The sequence below is a fragment of the Eretmochelys imbricata genome, chromosome 8, assembly GCF_965152235.1.
Source record: "Eretmochelys imbricata isolate rEreImb1 chromosome 8, rEreImb1.hap1, whole genome shotgun sequence".
Lineage (NCBI taxonomy): Eukaryota > Metazoa > Chordata > Testudines > Cheloniidae > Eretmochelys > Eretmochelys imbricata.
This window is the reverse complement of record NC_135579.1, coordinates 32,267,425-32,290,626: the sequence shown is the minus strand read 5'-3', so window position 1 is coordinate 32,290,626 and position 23,202 is coordinate 32,267,425. Positions and strand designations below refer to the sequence as shown.

General features: G+C 43.0%; 1 protein-coding gene across 1 annotated transcript; it reads right to left on the bottom strand.

Moving 5' to 3' along the window:
• Positions 1 to 942: 942 nt before the first annotated feature.
• GABRP (gamma-aminobutyric acid type A receptor subunit pi) lies at positions 943 to 22,661 on the bottom strand. The gene is made up of 9 exons (XM_077824743.1): positions 22,648 to 22,661; positions 21,718 to 21,830; positions 17,136 to 17,203; positions 14,205 to 14,422; positions 12,164 to 12,246; positions 8,186 to 8,323; positions 3,017 to 3,169; positions 2,085 to 2,278; positions 943 to 1,245 (listed from the first exon to the last, which is right to left on the bottom strand). Exons 1-9 carry the CDS (start codon positions 22,659 to 22,661, stop codon positions 943 to 945), a joined length of 1,284 nt encoding a protein of 427 aa, XP_077680869.1.
• Between the last annotated feature and the right edge of the window lie 541 nt (positions 22,662 to 23,202).

Genomic DNA, 23,202 nt, shown 5'->3' with positions numbered 1-23,202 from the left:
TGCTTTTCACCACAGGCTGGCACCTTCTCACCACAGGCTTCTCACCTTCAGCCAGGCTCTCCCCTTTGACCGGCATTTCAGATGCTTGGTTGTGGTGTCTGTAGATGGAGGTGGAAGAGAAAGAGCATGGCAAATGTCTCTCCCTTTTATCATGTTCTTTCTTCCCCCTTGGCTTCCCCCCCGCTTCAGAGTCAAGTGAGCATTACCTCATTGTAGTCCCAAACTGACCAAGGGAAGGGGGGTGGTGACTCACTTGAGAGTCCAATCCTTTGTTGCTGCCTAGGCCAGCGTCCTTTGTTCTTGTGAGGCTGGGCTGGGTTTGTCCAATACATGCTCTGATGAAGTATGAACTGCCCCTCTGCTCCTGGAGAGTTTTTGCCTGGGTTTGTTTTAAGCCATAAGGACACATTTTCAGCCTCATAACTATATACATGGAATTACAACCTATAACATTACTATAACAACAATGCTCAGCGCATCATGAGCCTTCCGAAGACAGCTGATGTGACAAACTTTGCATTGGATACCACACAATCATATTATAAGGATGAACACGGGGGTGAAGGGTGTTCCCCCGAGATTCAGAGCATCACAGTTGCCATCGTAGATTAATAGCATTCTATGGAGAGAAAAGTGGCTGAATCACAAGTACACTCTGGTCCACATGTATTAAAAGAAACTCAAGACAAGGAACAGGATAAAAATGTTGGTTATAGAGCAATAATAAGGGTTTACTGGCTGTATTTCTGGTCCCCAATGTTCTGAGAATTGCAGCTCCTTCTATGAGCTGTGGAAGATGTACCTTTCTTTCCAGGACAAGTGTAATGTGGTAGGATTAGCTCAGTGAGTTTTCTGTCCAGTAAGGGGTATCAAGGAATAAAGGTGGGTTGGTCCCACCTGGTTTCAAGCTCCTCTGAAATGTGAGAATGAAGGTGTCATTTTCTAAAAATACAGATAGTAAGCCCAGTAAAATACATTGACCAGCATGAAAAACAAAGGAAAAAGTAACTTTGAGTAATGGTCAACATTGCTGGGATTCTGAATTGTGAAATAGCTGATGATCCTGTGCATTTTGTTTCTCAACACAAACCTAATTTTGTCATGGGTTTTCATGGTCAGGTTACAATAGTCGACGTTATCGCTGGAAATCTCAGTGCTGGCTAAGTTTATTTTCTGCTTATAACTGGTGATGGAGCTATTGAGGATGTTTGTGATGTTGACTTCTTCAGTTTCTTTGGTAGGCCCCTAGGAGATGATAGAGCACAATTAATGTTAGGTGATGTGATTTAGATACACATGTATTACACTGGCTAAGTGTGTCATATCCTTCTTTATTGACTGCTCTGTACAGAAGATAAGAGACTACACACAGCTCTCAACTAAGGGAGTTACTCCTTTAGCTTAAATGGTAGAGCCCTATGCTTTAGACCTGAAGGGCCTATCACTGTTGATGACCCATAATGCTAGGGTTGTTACATGCAAAACTTAAACATTTAGAAAGTGCCATCTTATGGATCACAGCAGCATTTCCTGAAGGATGGAGGTATTCCTTGGAGGTCTCTATTCCAAGCACTGAGGCAGCCCAATCCTCTTAGCTTATAAAATTGGCTGGGTGCACAGCATAAGGCTGCATGCCAATAGAAAAGAAAAGTCCCTGCAGGCTTCATGTTGCAACATGCAGTTCTCCCCATGGTCACAGTGGTCTTCCCCACTGGTGTAATGCTTTGGCTTGGCACAGTGACTCACCAAATTTTGCCAGCAAGAAAGGTTCTTCTGGCTATTAACATGCATCTAGACAATCAGTGAACACTGTCAGATTTGTTAGGATTCTGGAACTAGTAGCACTCAGTGATTCCAGACACTAGCATCATGGCAATGGGCCAGTGTTGCGTGAGACTGTGGGAGTTGTATTTACCATTGCTTAATGGGTACAGGAACAAGAGAGAGACACTCATGTACCTCTTATTCGTCCCCCAACAGGAAGACTATTTCTCTAGTTCACTCTTCACTGGATATGCCATTAACAAGGACCAACTACAGCTGACTCAATATCACCTTGTTCATTAAGGAACCTCTGTATGTACCTTTTGAGGCTCTTTAGCTGCACGTTTTTGTGATGAGCTGTAGTGAGCAATTGCATATTCCACCAGGGCACCAAAAATGAAACTGAAGCAGATGCCAAGATAAACGTCAATGGCCTTTATGAAGCAGTTGGTTTTAGATAGCGAGGTCCGGGAGCCAATCATCAGAGTTGTCATCGACAGCACAGTTGTTACTCCTGTAAGGCAGAGAAGGACATCTTTTCAGGTCCAACGGGAAAGCATTTCACCCAAACTTCAGGAAACAAAAAGCCTGGTTCTCTTACCTATTGGATAGTCCTTTACACCAAGGCCCAGTGGATGTAACACTACCAAATCCAAATCCTCCATTGACTTAGAACGGTAAGCACTTCATACCACTTTCTACAGATGGGGGAAGCAGAAAATGCAACTTCTCCACCCAGGGAATCCAGTGGGAAGAGAAGCTTCTGCCCCACAGCTGCTGAAGTGCACCAGTGTAAAAGGCCAGCCCCTCTGTGTTGTTCTTCTTCCCTCCCCTGGGCTCTTTTCTTACCCTCAGCTAGTGCAAAAAGTCCCTCTCCGGGGGAAGTGCAGAACCTAAGTGATGTCACTTCCTGCAATATTAACCCAGATGCAGATACCCTGGTAGATGGAGGGGAGCCTAAAATAGACAGCAGGAGCGCCTCAGGTCCTGGATCGCATTGGAGCCCTGGCCATGCAGAGCTCTGGTGGGGATGGGGGGAAGGTTCCGACTAGAATGTACTCCTCCACCCTCCATGCTCCTAATCTGGCTCTTCTCCACATGCCAAAGCTGAAGTGCCACCAGGCCCTTTGCATTTGTCATTCTCCATTTCCATGCTCATCTGAGAAAAGCTGGCATTTGGCTGTACTGCACACTGCACTCTGCCCTCTCACTTGCACATGCCTCAAGTACCTTTCCCCCGGCAGCAGCTCACCAATGCAGGTTCTTGCCGGAACCGAATCCAGGGTGATCCAAAAAGAAACCCAGGACAAGACAACGAGCAGCGTGGAAGGAACATAGGTCTCCAAAATGAAGTACAGGATATTTCTTCGCAGCTCAAAGTGCAGTATCAGTCTCGGGTAGTTGCCTGTTAGGCAAAGCAAGGACACATGCCACAAAAGCAAGGTTTCCAGAGAGAGTTTGATTAGGATTCAAGCACATCATAGGCCAGCTCCTCAGCTGATGTGAACCAGCACAGCTCCATTGAAGTAATTGGAGTGACATCAAGTTACATCAGTAGAGGGACTGACCCATCTTATCTTTTTATTCATTTCATATTTCCTAAACAAACGAATGTACAATGTAAGTTAATTAACAATATATGGTAAGCAAGAGATATTTAAAACAAATAGGCAGCTCACCAAGGACTCCCCAACTTATTATTTACAGGGAATATTTCACACTATTACCCTAACAAAGCCTGGAGATAGGTTGTTCCTTCATTTCATCTCTAACAAGCAGCACAGAGTATTTTTCCCAAGGAAGCCTGTTAAAGGGACTCTGACAGGTTAAAATTCTGATCCAATACCCACTGAAGTAAATGGGAGTCTTTCCATTGAACCCAGTGGGCTCTAGGTCAGGCTCAGAAATAGCACCCCACTCTGTTAACATTACAGGAATTTTACAATCTAATTTATTCATTGCTATTCATGCTGCTTAGTGACTGCTTGCATCTCTCTCCACGTAGGCAAGGAAATCAGACTAACGCACTTCACTTCAGCCTCAAGTCAATTTCACCATCAGTCTGTCATGAAGCTAGCACAGGGCTGTAGTGCTTGAGTTGCAAACGCTGTGTTGTGATGGTTATTTGGTGCTTTAGAACCTTTGCCACTGGCATGGAAAAAACACAATGGAAGGAAAAAGAAAAGGAGTACTTGTGGCACCTTAGAGATTAACCAATTTATTTGAGCATAAGCTTTCGTGAGCTACAGCTCAGCTCACGAAAGCTTATGCTCAAATAAATTGGTTAGTCTCTAAGGTGCCACAAGTAATCCTTTTCTTTTTGCGAATACAGACTAACATGGCTGTTACTCTGAAACCTGTCATAATGGAAGGAAATATTTCTATTAACCTTGTGCTGTGTAAAAGCTTCTTTCTCACACAATCTGTATTTTAGGTCAAATCTGACCAGACAATGTCTCCAAGGGAGAACAGAACATAAGCTTTGCTTTATTCATCTCTATAGGCCAGCTTCCCTGCCAGTGTAAATTGATATAGCAACACCGACTTCAAAGGAGTGACACCGATTTACATCAGCTGGGGATCTGTCCCATAATGTCTTTAAGGCCAGTTAACCTGTTACAATGCTTCCTACATCAATGTGCATCTCTAAGTTTTCTACAGCAAACAGCAAGGGTGGTAGCTGGTTGGCCTTGTAGCTTAATAATAGCCCATTGAAATGTGAACACAGGTTTCTACTTCGTAGGCTGGTAGGAAGTGGGAATATCACCACAGAATTAAAGTTCTCAACCATGGAAGGCCAATGGGAAAGAGGGAATGCTTTGTGCCATTACAACTGGATGCAATATTGTGTCCTCTGCTGTGTACCATAGAACTGCTGTAGCATGTCTGTAATGATTTGGTTAAATATGATATAGCCACTAACAGTCTTTGTGTGCTGTATAGCGTTCCAGACAGGATGTGATCTCTAGTAAACAAGGGATACCAAAACTGGAACGAAGTTGTGTGGAAGCTCATCTGTTTGCCTGTAGTTGTTTCCTTAAATAAACACCTCTTGTCAGGACCATCCTTAGAATTTATGGGGCTCTACGCATTATTATTATTAAACTGGTGCCCCATGCCCGAGAGCAGCCCGGGCTCATAGCTCAGGGGCGGGAGATGGACAAGGCAGCAAAGGACACCGAGCCACCTGGCCCACCTCACTGTGGCGGAGAGTCACAGTTCCCCGCAGAGAGCCCGTACCCTCTCCCTCATGCAGAATGTGCCGCACCGGCGCATTCAGCTCTGAATACAGCCCCTGACAAAGGACACTGCAGTGCGCACTGGGTGTGCTGGAGCAGACTTGCTCTTACCTGCCGTCATGGGTGGTCGGTGAAGCTACCACTTGAGGAGGCTAGCTCCCCAGCCCACCTCTTCTGCCTATGGTCCCACCCAACTTCCACTCCTGCTCTGCCCCACTCCGCCCAGGCCCCGACCTCTCCCCACTGTCTCCCTCCTCTCTTCTCTCCCTGCTCACCCCCTTCTGACCAAATCCCTGAATCCAAATGAAGCAAATGACATGCTCCATTTTCTTTAGAAAGAAATTACAGAAGAGTGTTTTTTTTCAAATGTTTTCCACTGCATGCCAGATGGTGAAGACTGGAGATGGAGAAGGTACCTAATTAAAAGCACTAAACTTGGGAATAAAAAATATCAGTCACAGGTTTTTTGATATACCCTGAAATTTGTCAGAGATTTATTTGCAAAAACTTTGTAGTAAGGGCAAGTCAGCTGTCCTGCTGAATACAACATTAAATATTATGGAATACATGATGCAGCTCGTCTCTGTTTTACATTTTCTTAATCAGTATTTCTATACTGATTTTATATTTTAAATGTACTCTTCAGCATTCATAAAGTAATCATTCCAGATTTAATTCACTGAAACAAAGACATTATTTTAAATTAATCAGTCACAGAGGTTTAGTGTGTTCATAACAATGTTCATTGCTTTTAGAAAAAGGGAACATTAATTTACTTTGTGCGATCTCCATAACAATAGACATGTTTATAAAATTTGACCAACTTTAAAAAATATGTTTCCAAAGATTTTAGGCATAACAGAGGATTTTATATTTTACTAACCAACTGATTTTGCTGGAGTGTTCTCTTAAAACTAGTTCATCAAATAGTCAGAAGTAAAGAAAGGGAAACTTGTTTGTCCAGCTATCTGTAAGGAAGGGGTGTTGTCCCATTAAGGCGGGGTGGCCAACCTGAGCCTGAGAAGGAGCCAGAATTTATCAATGTACGTTGTCAAAGAGCCACAGTAATATGTCAGCAGCCCCACATCAGCTCCCCCCTGTTCCTAGCGCCTCCCACCCACTGGCAGCCCCGCCAATCAGCGCCTCCCTCTCTCTCCCGATCAGCTGTTTTTGTGGCATGCAGGAGGCTCTGCGGGGGAGGGGGAGGAGTGAAGGCATAGCAGGCTCAGGGGAGGGGGTGGGAAGGGGTGGAGTGGGGGCAGGGCCTGTGGCAGAGCCAGGGGTTGAGCAGTGAGCACCCCCCGGCACACTGGAAAGTTGGCACCTGTAGCTTCAGCCTCGGAGTTGGTGCCTATACAAGGAGCCGCATATTAACTTCTGAAGAGCCACATGTGGCTCCGGAGCAACAGGTTGGCCACTCCTGAATTAAGGGCTCTCTTCAACAGGGTGGGTGAAGGGAGAAAGGGATGGACAGAAAGGACAGGAAGACTTTGGAAGCAAGTTTTTTGTATTATAGTAATTAAAATTAAAATGTGTATTTTAGATAAGGGTAGTCTTTTGAAGGATTTATTTAAAAAAACTATGTCTGAAGATCTAAGCATTTAAGGCTAAAGATGAATACTCAGATTGTGCATATAAAAATCTATGCAAGGATTTATTAGAGATGTGATTTTATAATCTTCAACAACACACTAATGAAATATTTTTAAAGCAAATTTTAAATGAAGGTCCTGTAGACTAACATGTTCTGAGTAAATATTATAGTACTGCACAACTGTTTTTGTCAGTAAATTCAGAAACTGACAGTATATACCTGGGGGTTGGCAAATGCATGCTAAATGGCTCTGTCAAGGTTCCTTCCCCACTCTGAACACTAGGGTACAGATGTGGGGACCTGCATGAAAACCTCCTAAGCTTACTTTTACCAGCTTAGGTTAAAACTTCCCCAAGGTACAAACTGAAATCTTTTGCCCTTGGACTTCCACTGCCACCACCAAACGTCTAACCGGGTTTATTTTTGAGAAAGCGTTGTTTGGAAACGTCTTTCCCCCCAAAATCCTCACCAAAACCTTGCACCCCCCTTCCTGGGGAGGTTTGATAAAAATCCTCACCAATTTGCATAGGTGACCACAGACCCAAACCCTTAGATCTTAAGAACAATGAAAAAAGCATTCAGTTTCTTACAAGAAGAATTTTAATAGAAGAAAGAGTAAAAAGAATCACCTCTGTAAAATCAGGATGGTAAATACCTTACAGGGTAATTAGATTCAAAACATAGAGAATCCCTCTAGGCAAAACCTTAAGTTACAAAAAGCCACAAAGACAGGAATATCCATTCTATTCAGCACAGTTTATTTTCTCAGCCATTTAAAGAAATCATAATCTAACGCATATCTAGCTAGATTACTTACTAAGTTCTAAGACTCCATTCCTGTTCTGTCCCTGGCAAAAGCATCACACAGACAGACCCTTTGTTTCTCCCTCCCTCCAGCTTTTGAAAGTATCTTGTCTCCTCATTGGTCATTTTGGTCAGGTGCCAGCGAGGTTATCCTAGCTTCTTAACCCTTTACAGGTGAAAGGGTTTTTCCTCTGGCCAGGAGGGATTTTAAAGGTCATATCTCTGACACTAGGGAAGGAAGTTTAAACCAGCTGGTAATGAGAAATACATTCCCATTGCATCAAGACAGAAGTGAACTTTGGAAACAAATAAATATTCAACAAGTTAGTTTTGATCCCAGTTACTTTAAGCCTTTCCTGGAATGCTTAATGCAGTATTTATAGTTTGCAGACACACAAAGCACAATCTAGGTTTTTCTGATGTAATAAAAATGTCAAGTGGATTTCAGGTACATGTGAAATCCATATTTTCCATGACTTGAATGGGAATAATGATATTTACCTCCCTTTGTAAAGTACCTTGAGATCTATCATTGATAAGCGTAATACAAGAGCTAGGGGTATTATTATTATTATTATTTATTATTTAACACCTAAGGAACATATCACCTATTCCTATAGAAGCCATTTTACTGCCTCGTTTCCAGAGGGACTAGGAACTGCTAATGATTTCACTACTCACGTCCTCTTGGCTTGAAAGACATCACTGCATAGAATGGAAAGAAAAATTATACATGCTTGTGAGACACACATGCTCTTCCACCAGTCCCACCTCCCTGCTTTACCTGTTTCCTGCTGGGATCTTGTGACCAGAGTGTAATAACGTTCCACAGTGTACTGAGAGAGACGCAGTTTTTCCAGGCCACGAACTGAATCGTTTCCCCTAAACCAAGTGAACACTATGTCGTTTCCATCATATCCCCCTACAGAGAACATAAAACGCCACATTACTGTAATGAACCAACTAGTCCATGTGTGGCATACTGCCCTCTACTGGATAGAATCAGAAATACTCAGCTATGGAGCCACAAGCAACAAGATTATTAGGTGGCTGCAGGTTTTGTTTTATAGGTATAATTACTTTAAAATGTTGGTGAAAGTGGTTGTTCTTATATTAACCATATTTTTATTTCTGATGGATCAAATTGAAATTTAAATTAGGCCATATGAGCTTTATTCTTCAGTGCCTGGTGCAGTCAGTTACCCCTGCTCATGTGGGTGTAAGTCTCTGCCAGTGTTGTAAATGAGTGGCGAATTCTGATCTGGTAGCATTTTGCACCCACATCGCTCAGCGGCAAATGACAACATGCAAGGCATATCATTTGCATACAGCATTTTATTTTATTTTTAAAATATTCTAACATTTTTTAAAAGGCGGAAATCCCTTTCACGTCTAATTTGATTGCAAGTGGTGATCTTTGTCAGTAACTGAAATTAACAATCCCCGTGCATAATTACTTCAGCCATATGGGTTTACTGGGGATGAAAATGATGAAAGAAGTACAATCCTCATCCCCAACCCTTCGCCCCGTACTAAAATCAAGTTTGTAAACGGTTACAAATTCTCATGACTGGAAGCAGAAGAGTCAGAAATCTTATGAGTGTGTGTGGCTTTCTTAACCAAACCGCCCACCCATTTATGCACACTTCAAAGATGCTTTGGACAAGCATCTAAACATCTGGGAGCTTATCAACCCTGAACTGGACGAGTCAGATACTGTGAGGCTCATTTATCAGGGCCGCTGTTAATTTTGAAATAGAATTCCCCACTAAAAACAATGGGTCCAGACCGGATCTTCAGATGTGTTCCACTGGCTTCTGCAAAGCTATCCCAACCTACACCAGCTGAGGATCTGGCTCTGGAAATTTAAGTGACAGCATAACATGACCCCAAATTAAAGCGAGTGATCTTTTTGATAACCTGACATTCCTACTCACTCACCGAATAGCCATCCAGCTCAAAAAAGTCATATTAATTTAGTAAATAAGCCCATTAATCTCATTAGTTTGAGTCTTTTAATTAAATGTCTGTCTGAAAAATGACTAGTGACACTGGTAGGCCAAATAGTCACCAGTTCAAACCTTGTAGGAAAACTACCACTAATATGTCCTACTGTATTGTTTATCTAATTGTGTTTTCTATTAGACACAAATTACTGGAGCATGCATCTGACGTACTCATAAATTATATGCACAGGTTCTGAATTCCTGTGTGCAAACCCTAAACATGTGACTTTTCAAAGTTTCTGGACAGTTTTGTAATAATAGCAATTGTGGTTATTTAGGGAAACTTTATAATAAATGACAGGTTGTTAATTCATCTAGCATATATTTAAATAGCATTAATTCCTGGCATTTATCCTAATGAAATCTCCAGCTGACAATATGCATGTAATTTCACTGGAATTAGACAGCAACTGAACATGACGTAAAACCCAAATTACTTTTTTAAAAAAAGTCTGAAGCCAGCTACACTTTAAAAGAAGAGGCCAATCATTATTATTTCAGGTGCTATTCTTTGTAATAAAGTTAATCATGGTGAACTAATAGGATTTTAATGTGAAAATAATATGCACTTCCATAGGAGCTCCATTCTGGAAGCTGGCAAGTCAAACCTGTTCTTTAAATAATGAGATTTCAGGCATTTCTTTTTTGTGGCTTGAAACGGGAGATTGGCCGCTGCTTTACTCTGGGGATTCTCAAGTATGGAGCCAAGAAAAGCTCTGTCATTACTGATGACCTTCTTTGTGACGGGGAGAGTGCCTCTCTTCCCCAGGAGCACTGGTCAGAGACCTTCCTGCAGAGCTGAATTTAAGAAACAGGCAGGGAAGAAGGAGGAGATGAGTTCTCAGGGTGCTCAGTTTGAGGCAAGGGGCTGGAAATCCTGTGTGGGTGCCCCATCTTAAGAATGCCTGAAAACAGAGCTTCCATTAGAGGCTAGGTGGGAGCTCCCCTCCCTTTTGTCCCAGCAGGAGGTGAAGAATTTCTCTCTTTTTCATTGAGATTTTGAGAGTGCTGCACCTGAGCAGACTCTTCCCCCAGGGAGCAGCAGTGTGTGGACATGCAGACTGCTGAGAAGGAAGCCTGCCTGCCTACCAACGGGCTGACAGGGAAGCCGGTGATGGTGAAGCTGAAGTGGGGGATGGAGTACAAGGGCTACCTGGTGTCTGTCGACAGCTACATGAACATGCAGCTTGCAAACACAGAAGAATACATAGATGGTGCATTGTCAGGACACCTTGGTGAAGTTTTGATAAGATGTAACAATGTCCTGTACATCAGAGGAGTAGTAGAAGAAGAAGAAGATGGAGAAATGAGAGAATAAGTTTGTATATTTCTGGAAAATAAAGATCAGTTTTTCACAACTTAAAAAAAAACAAAAAAAATACGGGTGGAATGGTGGGGGAATCAGCTGACTCTGCTCAGCCTCTGGAGCAGAGATCTCCTCTCCTGAAAGCTACGGTGTATTGGTGCAAGCCCCATGGTTCTCTCTCTCTAGCGACTACTGTTGGCTTATCTATGCATTGTCTTTTGTCAATAAATGGCCAACATTGCAATATCCAGGCCTTTGAGTTTAAGTAACCAAGAGCATTTTGCTCACTGAATATCACTGCTCCTGCAAGTGCCTTGCAGCCAGGAGTCCCAGAGAGGGCCACTGTGGGGTTCTGGGCACTGAGGGCTTGCAGTAGCGGGTTCCCATGCTCACCAACATTTATGTTACTGTAACAAAGGGCGCAGATGGGAAAGCTTTCATTGTGCCTTTCTGTGCTAGGACCGGCTCTAAGCTTCAGCTCACCAATTTCACAGGCAATACACATTTCCTGAATTCAGCTCTTCCCCCTGTTAAAAAACTCTCTCTGCTTTGAAAATAACTTAAGTGATTTAGCACAGGTGAAAGATGCTGGACTAAGGACCCTAGAGACTAACATGCACTGTTCATTCCCAGGGAAGCAGTGAAAGCAACAGTTCAAACCATACCATCAAAGGCGCTGGTTAATTGCAGATTTGGTACTTTTTTTTGTATAATGTAGACATGTGTCCATTAGCACCCAGAGTAAGATTATCACCAACTCATTGAATTTGCTTGTTTCATCAATAACTGACAGACCTATTCAGAGGGGATGCCATCAGCCCAGCAATGAAACCTGTAGAGCCAAATTCTGCATTAGCCACAGTCCAGGCAATTCCACTTAGTCTCTAAGTTTCACGAGTGGGCATGTCTGACTTATTCAAGTTTACTGTCCAAGGCATGCATTCAAGACAGAGATTTCTGCATACACAAACATGAACTGCATGTATGAATGGGGTGCAGTATGGATGATAGCTGAGGGGCACTCTTTTGAAAATTTGGGTCCTATTATCCACCTATTGTACCAAAGGCTGGCCCTAATGAATGAGTGTGCTCAAAAGGAGGTGATTTTCGAGAAAGACAGTATAATTTCCTTCTATGTGAAAGACTGCAATACCTGTTGACTGTTTGGGGGAAGGTGGTGTTTATTACCGTTCCAACTTCTATAAAGTGTGCATGGGGACCATGGGGACAGGAACCTTATAAACCCTGGAATAATAAATATTTATATTTGAAGAATTAAATGTGAACTGTTTTCTTCTTGAAAAGTTTCTGTGTTTGCAGAAATAAAGGCACATTTTCAGAGGCTGTTCTGGCTGAAACCAAATATTTGAATGGACACCTACATACAAATAAACAGATTCAAAATAGGCCAGGCAAATATTCTCAGGCATCTGTAGAATAAGATACTTACAGCTTTCCAGCTGCAGTTTACACATCTGTGTGTCCATGGGATATTTTGACAGGTCCATGTTACATGCAACAGTAGTAGTGATTCTACATGGGGAGAAAGAGTTCAGAAGCTGTGCAATAAAAACATACCGCAGGATGTCTCTAGTTTTCATAGCAAACTACAGACCCCAAAGATCCTGATCAGGCATTTGGATAGTTCTGACTTTTGAAATCAATGCACTAATAACGCCAGAGAATTTGCATCCTAAGGTATAAATTCTGAGCTCAGTTATGCCAGTCTCGTCTAAGTCAGCAGAGATAGAGTGACTCAAGATTAACCCTGGTGTAAGAAGAAAAGGGGTACCTGTGGCACCTTAGAGACTAACCAATTTATTTGAGCATAAGCTTTCGTGAGCTACAGCTCACTGCATCGGATGCATACTGTGGAAAGTGTAGAAGATCTTTTTATACACACAAAGCATGAAAATTTTTTTTCATATTTTTTCATGTTTTGTGTGTATAAAAAGATCTTCTACACTTTCCATAGTATGCATCCAATGAAGTGAGCTGTAGCTCACGAAAGCTTATGCTCAAATAAATTGGTTAGTCTCTAAGGTGCCACAAGTACTCCTTTTCTTTTTGCGAATACAGACTAACACGGCTGTTACTCTGAAACTCTGGCTGTTACTCTGGTGTAAGAGAGAGCACAGTTTGGTCCTTTGAGCATGGGAAATTAATAGGGAAATGACATAAGTGGTTTTAACTGAATATTCATGTGATACCTACAGATCACCACTGACTGGTATTGGTTAAGCAAGCAGCAAGCCAAGACTTACAGTTTTCTGCTAAATTTTGTTCATTTTGTTACCTCTGCCCCCACATTCTTCCAGCCTATTCTGTTTTATCCACCTTCTATCTTTTATCTGTTACTTAAATTGTAAGCTCCCTTGCCAGGGACTGTCTTCTGTGTTGCTGCTCTGTACAGCACTTACCACAAGGAAGATGGAGGGGGTGGGGGGTGATCCTTGACTGGAGTTCCTAGGGACTAATGCAACAGAAATAATACAAGATAATAACTGCACTGACTGGGAGGAATGTGCAACTGCAGTGAGGGAGCAATTAAATTACACTGAGATCCAGAAAATAATGTCAAAACTAGGGGCCTGTTGACTCCAAAGCTCTTCTTAACCATGATGGCCACACCAGCCTACATACATTCTGATCCGGTGTGGTTTTAATAATTTGCTCTTCACCATATGACAGGGTCAGGCCAGATGGCTACAGGATGGTGGTGGAAGGTAGATACATTAGCCCCAGATTAAGCAGGTCCCTTTTCCCTGGGTAAGATAAAAGGGACTATTCCAGAACAATCAGGAACCTGCTAGAACCAATTAAGGCAAGCAGGCTAATTAGGACACCTGGAGCCAATTAAGAAGCTACTAGAACCAGTTAAGGCAAGTAGGCTAATCAGGGCACCTGGTTAAAAGAAAGACCTCCCTTCAGTTAGGGAGAGGCATGTAAGGAGCTGGAAGTGAGAGGACGTGCTGCTGAAGGACTGAGGAATACAAATGCCATCAGGCATCAGGAAGAAGGTTCTGCGATGAGGACAAAGAAGGTGCTGTGGGGAGGTCATGGGGAAGTGGCCCAGGGAGTTGTAGTTGTCACACAGCTGTTACAGGAGACATTGTAGACAGCTGTGATCCACAGGGCCCTGGGCTGGAACCTGGAATAGAGGTTCGGCCCGGGTTCCCCCCATTCCTCCAACTCCCTGTCTGACAGAAGAGGAGTTGACCAGGATTGTGAGTCATATCAGAGGGGAAGGTCTCTAGCCTGTCCCCGACCCACTCAGTGGGACAACAGAGACTGCGGGGATTGTTCTCCTCCCTTTCCCCCATGCTGACCAGTGATGAGGTTAGCTGAGTGAACAGCAGGTTTGAGCCAGTGGCAAAAGTGGCCAAACTGGGGGCTGCTGTGAACCTCTGAGGCAAGCAAATCTGCCGGAAAGCACAGGACCCACAAAGGCAGAGGAGGAACTTTGTCACAACCACCAGTACGTGACTTACCTTAATGCATACAAGACAGTGCCATTGGAGAATAATCTTATAAGACGATTTCTCACGGTAACGTCATGCAGGAAAGACCGTTTAGATTCCACGATATATGTGTCTGGCACCCATAGCAATTCCACTAAACGAGCATCCAGAGTGAAGCTCTTGTTCCCATGAAAAACCAGGCGGGGGTCTGTCCAGCGCTGCCGCAGGTATATTGTAGCAGTGTAGTCCTGAAGGAGAAAGGCAGGTGTGAGAAGACACGCAGCAAGAATGTTTACTAGGTGTTGATGTCCACCGCTTATGTCCAAAACGTATTGGGGCTGAGGCATAGTCTTCACAAACTGTGTGTGTGTTTGTTTCACCCTCCTTTGCTACAACATCCAGACCGCTGTCTGTCTTTCCTAAAGGATACAGCCATAGCATTAAATGTAGGGCATATAACACACGAAAACTCAGCTTAAAATGCACAGGACAAAGCCGGTAGACTTGAATTCTAAACTTAGTTCCTCTGTTTGCTTGAAGTTTTTCATGTATTCATTCCCAATAAACAATCATAATCATAATACTTAGTCTTATACTGTGCTTTTCACTCCTAAACCTTAAATTCCTTTCCATAAGTAAGTATGTATTAAGGTGGATAAGGATCATAATCGCCATCTGAGAAAACAGAGAAGCAGAGAGGTTGACTGACTTACTCAAGCTGCTACATCAATTACATATGAAATAGCTTCCAGTATGGGAAAAATATATAAGTAACCTACACACGAATGCAGTATATATGTGTATATAATAGCCATAGAGGGAGAGCAGGTATGCAAATACATCTGCATTGGTCTTTCGCCAGAGCTAAAAGTCCAAGAGCAAAGACTCACCTGCATTTAACCTATTCACCTTATTGAAAGCTTGTTTGTTTAAGCCAGGGAAGGCGATTGTGTAAGGGAAGGAAAAACTATGCATAGTAGAAGAAGAATAACACAGTGATGATGAGAAGAATAACACAGTTTAGAGTAATGGAGATAAGCAGGACCACGAGTGAGTCACTCCAGTGGTCCTGTACAATATTTGTTCCCTTCATTCACTATTGGGAGCGATATTCAGATCATTCAGGAGGGGTGGGTGGGTGCTTAGAGGAGAGGCATTTTGAGGGTGATATGTTGAAGAAATGTAAGAAAATAACATGCTAGTTAAGCCAAATAAAGTAGGAAGTGGGGTCAAAGCTTGTAGTGTTACTCTTCTCTGTCAGGTCAGTACTAAACTGAGCCCAAGCCTGGGACTAGGGGATGCCATGCAACTGAAATTTTAGGTAGGAGAGTTAAAAACCAAGATCTTGACCAACTGTTGTCATTGAAGATCTCACAGAACGTTTTGCAAGAGTAAGAGTGTTAGTGTCCTGGTCAGATTCCAACTTGGTTGCAATATCCAGCCTGACTAAAATCCCCCCAGAAGTTTCAAGTGGTTGAAGTATTTTTATAGTGCCCCCATGATAAAGGAAGAAACAGGGCTCAGTTGTAATGGATACAAAGAGAGTTCTTTACTGAGCCTCCTGGGTACATAACAGGACCTTGTGGCAGTCCTTGGCTCTTTAATTTGCAGATGAATTAAATGCAGCTTTCACAATTGTGTAGTATTGCTGTGCACCGTTATAAAGCTACCATGCTCCTGTCCAGACATGTCTGCATTTCAGTGGCAGATGAATCGATTCTCTTATGTTCAATGGATGGCTTGTAAAATCCTTCAGTATGAAAGGTGCTAAATAAATTATGTTATGCTTGCTCTTCAGATTGGATTCTCAGACTGGTGTGTGTGTGTGTGTGTGTGTGTGTGTGTGTGAGAGAGAGAGAGAGAGAGAGAGAGAGAGAGATGGACGTGGGGGCGTAAGTTCTATTCCACGACTTAAGTGATTGAAATGATGCACTGTTAAGAGTTTCAATATAGTGAATTATTAATACTGGTGATGAAGGGGAAAACCTCTGGGTCATTTCAATTATTTATCTAGCCATAGAGTATGTCTCTATAATATTCTCCTTGACACAAGGGGAATTTAGGTGGGATGGGGAGGAAATACATGTAGAAAGGGGTAGTTTTACAGGGGTGAGAGACAAGACTCATGAAAATACCCTCTATTTGGTGAAGGTTTCCCTTTATATTTCCCCTTGGGGTGATGGCCCTTCAAGCCCTCAGAACATTAGGACTTCTGCTCAGTTTTAATCTGCTTTACTCTTCCACAATCTGAAGGCTAAAGAGGAGGACTGGAGGTGGCTTCTGGAGCAACGCTCAGTGTCATGCCTAAGCCTGCAAGAGGGTACTCTGCAGGGAAACAGAAGGGGGGATGAAATGCTACAACAGCTGCAGCCCACGGCTAAGATCTTCCATTGTGAATAATAACTTTGTGTGCCACCATTTTTGGTGCCCAGCTTCAGAACCCTCAAAAGGGACAGACTTTCAGGACATGCGGAGCTCCTGCCTTTTGACAGTCAGCCCCCTGTCTCTGTCTCTAACTCAGTCCTTATAGCCCCTTGGCTGTAGCACTGGAGTGCTTCATAATTATGAGTGGATTTGATCCTCATAGCAGCCCTGTGAGTGAGGAAAGTGCTATTATCCCCATTTTGCAGAAGAGCAGCTGAGGCACAGGGAGACCATGGCCCAGATTGTCAAAGGTTTTTAGGCACCCAATTCCCATTGAAAGGGAGTTAGATACCTAAATACCTTTGAGGACCTGGTCCCAAGTGACTATCTGATCCCAAGGTCACAGGATGTCTGTGGCTGAGCTGGGAATTGCCACACTGGGCTCCCAAGAACAGAGGCACCCAATACCATCGGTCACTCTTGGATGAACTGGCCATGGTCTCCAACTCTAGTATCTCACACTTGGATCCCCTCCAGAGCAGCAGAGCCAAGCTGGCCCCTTTCTCTTCAGTATGTAATTGAGACTGAGTCACTTACCATATCACTCTCCGATATACTTGAAATACTTGCAACATCCAGGCTCAATGCTATTTGAACAGGTTTCCCTGGGGTGGGATAGAGAGGCTTAGATTAGAGAGAAGAAAGGGTGAAGATAATGCTATATTGTTGTGTACTAAACAAAAGAAATGGTCACTTAGAATTCAGTATGGAATTCAGTTCATTGCACTCAATCGAGCAGCACACATAGGTAGCCTTGCAAGAATTAGATTTTTTTTTATAATTTTGATGCATAATATCAATGTTTATTTTAAAGCTTTTTTTAGATTTCTATCTAGCTATTTAAATTTTCACCATTGTGGGAAACTACAGGGAGGTCAGAAAATTATTTAATGACAGTAGACACAGATTCAAAAAGTTAAAGCTTTGTAACCATTAAAGCACAAATTGTTAATATTACATGTCAAAGTATACAAAGTAAATAGCCTTAAAATCAAACTCTAATACGTTCTCAAGGAGCATTTATCTTGTTTTGCCTGTCTATTCTGATTATTACTGATGGAAATACCTTTTCATCGGTTTGAGTATCTATGATGCAATCAACATTTACATAGAAAAGTGTAATCCTTCCAGGCCTATGTACAGGGGTGTCCCTATTGCTGCCAGCAACCAAAGAACTAGACTAAATTTCATGCCCCAAAGCTTTTGACTTAGAATCACAGAATCATAGAATCATAGAATATCAGGGTTGGAAGGGACCTCAGGAGGTCATCTAGTCCAACCACCTGCTCAAAGCAGGACCAATCCCCAATTAAATCATCCCAGCCAGGGCTTTGTCAAGCCTGACCTTAAAAACTTCTAAGGAAGGAGATTCTACCACCTCCCTAGGTAACGCATTCCAGGTAATGTTTCACCACCCTCCTAGTGAAAAAGATTTTCCTAATATCCAACCTAAACCTCCCCACTGCAACTTGAGACCATTACTCTTTATCCTGTCATCTTCTACCACTGAGAATAGTCTAGAACCATCCTCTTTGGTGGCATCAGCAGACAGAAATGATCCCATGCAGCACTCGTGTCCACACACCCAGGCAATCCAGGTAGGCACTATTTCTCTTGCAATCAGCCACAGAAATCAAGAGCCATACATGGTTCAGCAGATGTATTGATAATAATCTTGAGCTGTTATATAACACTTTCCATGGCTCAATCTAGGAGTGCTCTAGAGAGGTGGGTAAGAATTATTCTCTTCATTTCTCAGAGGAGAAAACTGAGTCCTGGAGCAATTAAGTGACTTGCCCAGTGAGTCGGTACCAGAAGCAGGAATAGAACTGAGACCCCCGACTCCTAGTCATGTTGTGTCCACTGAACCACACAGCCTCTTCCTGATGCAAAGCAAGGCTGAGTCCCCAGCCTCACTCTCCCTCTGGAGTCCTGCAGCCTGTCCCTGAGCTTGGGAGGGTGAGATTTTGTTCCCTACAATCCTGGTTATTGAGGGATTTATAAGTGATTCAGGTGTCACCCTTTGTGAGTCTAATCAACTCCCATAGTCTCTCCTGTGAGCAGCACCACTCACTGAAAGCGACCACTGGGCTCAAATCAAAGCTACCTCCCGAGTGCAGTGCAGACACATGCTCATAGTGGAGACCTGATCTAGGGACCCACCCAACTGTCCGTGCAGAGAGTCTGACCTCCCCATCCCAGAGCGCTGAGCCCGGCACCCCGAGAACCTGCCAAATGGGATCTAAGGAAATCTTTTACAGCGAGTGAGTGCTGTGCCACAGTGAACCATTGTTTGGCAGCAGACAGCATATTAGATTTGTTTGAATGTGGCTACCTCCGTCCTGCCTCGTAATTGGAGTTGAACGCAGGACAGAGGGCTGTAATGTGCATTGGAAGTATATGGGAAGAGAGATTTGCTTTATGGAGAAAATATACATGTTCTCCTTTGCACACCCAGCTTCGGAAATCTGCTCTCTGTCTCCTGGGATAGGGCCCATTTGTCTCTTTCGCTTCACTGAGCACAGAGAACCCAGATGGCCGGAGCCTATCTGGAGAGGATGGAAGAGGAATTGCCAGCTCTCTTCCATTGTCCCTTGTTTGCCCGATCTCATAAAAGCCTCTCAGTAGATGTACTTTAGGAGGGTATGGGCCAGGTGCAGGGCCAGAGAGACTACTTCTGTCTGTGCCACTGTTACGTACCCGTCTTCCCTGCCTCCCAGCTTCCTTACCCACAGGAAATCACTGTGTAAAACAACAATGTTATCTTCATGTGTTGTCCCTTCAGAGGTAGTGCACAGTGAATACCCTGTCCCCTCCTCCCCTCGAAGGGGTGGCTTGGGTGGGACAGCAGCAGCCAGTGGGCGTCACTGCTCTCTAGGGAACATGCATTTTGGTGCATTGGGGTCAGGAAGATTTGTGGGCTTAGGAGGCCAAACCCCTGACATTTCTGTAGAGGTGGAAGAAAACTCTGTCCACGTAGTAGAACAATGAAATCAGAACTTGTGGGGTTTCCTGTCCCCTGAGCAGGTGCTTCCCAGGTCAGGAAATGGGCCCTACTGGAAATTTAGTTAGCAGATTTCAGTACATATGGGGTGAAATTGTCCTCAGTGCATAGGACCCACACAAGGTGACAAAGCAGGCCTTATTGGTGCTTATGGGCATGGGTGAGCCCTTTGTGAAGTTCACTTAGAATCATAGAATATCAGGATTGGAAGGGACCTCAGGAGGTCATCTAGTCCAACCCCCTGCTCAAAGCAGGACCAATCCCCAATTTTTGCCCTAAATGGCCCCCTCAGGGATTGAACTCACAACGCTGGGTTTAACAGGCCAATGCTCAAACCACTGAGCTATTCCTCTCCCCCGCCACCCGTAAACTGAAACCCTTAAAGAACAGCAGTTAGCTAGAGGGGAGGTAGCTTGTCAGTGAATAAAACATGACAAAATGGAGGCAAAGGATCCCTTTTCATTGGGTCGATACACACACAATTTTACATTGAAGGAACCACATATCGTGGCTGCCTCTTTGTTAGCACTCAAGCAAGGATTCACCACAAGAGGGCAGCTCCACCCTAGGAAATGTCAGAAGACATTACTGTAAGTCAGTTTATATTTTGCCTCTTTTTATTGTAATAAGGGTAAACATGAGGAAGATCAAATCCTGTCAGCACAGTAGCAAATATATGGCACAGTAACCTATTAGAACATTTTCTTCATAACCCATATATCAAAAACATTCATATGCATTGAGCCCAATACTCCATTCCCAATGGTTTCAGTGGGAGATTGAGGTACATAGGGAAGGCAGAATTAAGCCCTAGGGCCACAGGGACCTGATCCTGATTGATGCTGAGCACCCACAAATTCCGCTGAAGTCAACAGGATTTGCAGGTGCTTATCACGTTTCAGGAACAGGCCATATATATCTATGTAATCAACATGTGTACTTTTTTCGCCTATATGACTTGCTCAATCCTATATATCTTGCCAGTTAGAATTGAAGCCAACCACTTTCTAAAAGTCAGTTAGGTTTAACAAGATATTGTAAATTTATCTAGAATTCATATTTTTCATTTGCCTAATAAGATTTCAAGTTGCAAAAAGGACAATTTTCAAAAGGGCCAAAGTGATTTAGGAGCTAGGTCCCATTTTCAAAAGTGATAGTTATTTAGGAGCCAGAGTCCTGACAATTTTTACCCAATGTGTTATGGACACATTAAACTTGTGCTGATATTGACTTGCATGCATTTAAACTTCTCTCTTGTATTTTATAACCATCTGTTCTCCTATGGGACAAATTTCCATGAAGAGCTGGTATTATTCCACAATACCAGATGCAGTGGTCATTACTCTAGGTAACTCCACTGTTGTAGAGATTTATCACCACAGGAGGAAGTTAAAGAGAGAGAAGCTAAAAGGTGTAAGACAAAGCCAATGTACACCAGCTACATTACATGGTATAGGGATCATAATCAGACTGCATGAGGCTTGGTCATCTGCACTTCACAGAACACCCAGGCATGCTCTGTGCACTGAGAAGGCTATCCCTTCACAAAATGTAAGGCAAAGCCTGGGCAGAGGCTGTTCAGAATTTAGTGTACATGGTTCCACAGTGGAAACAAGTCCCCAGAGACTGGGACTAAACAGGAAGGAAGTTGTAAGTGAGCAATGCTGCAGTTCAAGGAGCCAGGCTTCATTCATTTGCAGCCACAGTGAGCCTCATAAAACAGATGACCATTAACAAATACACAGCCAAACCAAGGGGACAAACTGAAACAAAGGGGCTGCATGGTTGTAACAGAGCAAAATTTAGCCCAAGGTATCTAATTAGACAGGTGTCAAAACTCTCTAAGCTTTCTGTTCCTTATTCCACCGACAAACATGTTCCCAGGGAATAAATTCTGCCTTCAGTCATACACATGCAGTCCCACTGAGCAAACAGAATCGGAGGGGATAGGTGAGGGTGGACTTTGGGCACATAGTCCGAGCACACTGTCTAATTTAACAGGGACAGATAAACTAGTGCTTACTAAAGAAAACCCATAAAACGTCATTCTCTCCATGCAAACATTACTGATTATATAATCCTTTTATCAGACATTGAACTGTTCTGTTGACGTACCACCGAAGTATGGTCTCAAATATTTGTTGTAGCCCTCTGTGAGGTTCTCAAATCCAGGGAGCGATACCGTGTCACTGCTGTGTGTGTCCAATTTACGGCCCAGCGTGCACTTTCTAAAATTTACAAATACATATTGTTAGGCATGGCAGGGCATCCTGGGAGCCTCTGTTGTGCAGCTGCAGCTGCGTTCCCTGCATGTATACAGCAGTCCAACAGAAACTGCATAAAACACTTCATCAAAGCCATCAGCACTTGATTCCATTGTGTGGGGGACAGGGACTGTGGGCAATCAGCGTGTGACTTCATTAAACAGACAATCCAAAGTTTGGGGTGTTTTACAGCAGTGTAGGAGGGATATGGTTGTCTGGGGAAGATGCTTATGTCCAGAAACAGTTGGAATGGTGACAGTTGGAATTTGCTTATGACTTCCTTAATGTTTACTTATGCAGGTTCTTGTATTAGTGCCTATCACCATAGCAACTGAATGCTTCCCACAATTATTAATGGAACTGTGGTAATAGCTACGTGAGCAACAATCTGGATTTAGACAAGGGAGATCATGCAGCGATGCTATTTTCACCCTGATTATTGAGAACACAATTGAATTCCAAGGCAGTCTTGCCATTAATTTGGTGGACTTTTAAAAAGCATTCGATAGTGTAAACAGAGAAACCATGTGGAAAATTGTGGAACAATATGGAATTCCAACAAAATTAATTAACATTATGAAGGCATTCTACGCCAACTCAAAGTGCTGCATTAAAATGGAAAATGGATTGAGTTAAGCCATTCACCATCAAGACAGGTGTAAGGCAGTGGTGCATCCTGTCTCCTTTTTTGTTTATGCTAGTAATCGACTATGGATTAAAACAATGCAACAGTGATACATATGGCCTAAAATGGAACAATTCAAGACTATTTGATCTATACTTTGCTGATGACATCGCTCTTATCAGTGAAGATGCCAATTCACAAACCAAGTAAAAGAAGTAAGGGAGAAGACAGGTTTGAGATACAATACAAAGAAATGTAAAGTCATGTTAAAGGGGACTATAGGGACAGAAATCGAAATTGAAGAAGAGAAACTGGAAAAGGTGAACAATTTTACATATCTTGGAAGTACCATCAAGCAGGTACTAGTTCCGAGGAAATAATAAGAAGAATCAGGAAGGCAAACGCTGCATTTGAAAGACTCAAAAACATCTCCCTCAAGACAAAACTGAATGTGTACAAAGCAATTGTTTTCACCGTCACAATATATAGCAGTGAGACGTGGCAACTTATCAAGAAAGAGATGCAAAAGCTGAACGCATTTAATCACAAATGTTTGAGAACAATATTGTGAATAACATATAGAGATAGGAAGATGATTGAAGAAGTCAGAAAAATTACTGGACAAGGCACCCTCTCACAAAAAATATACAAAAGAAGACATCAGTGGCTGGTACATGTGCTGAGAATGGAAAAAGAACGCTTACCAAATAC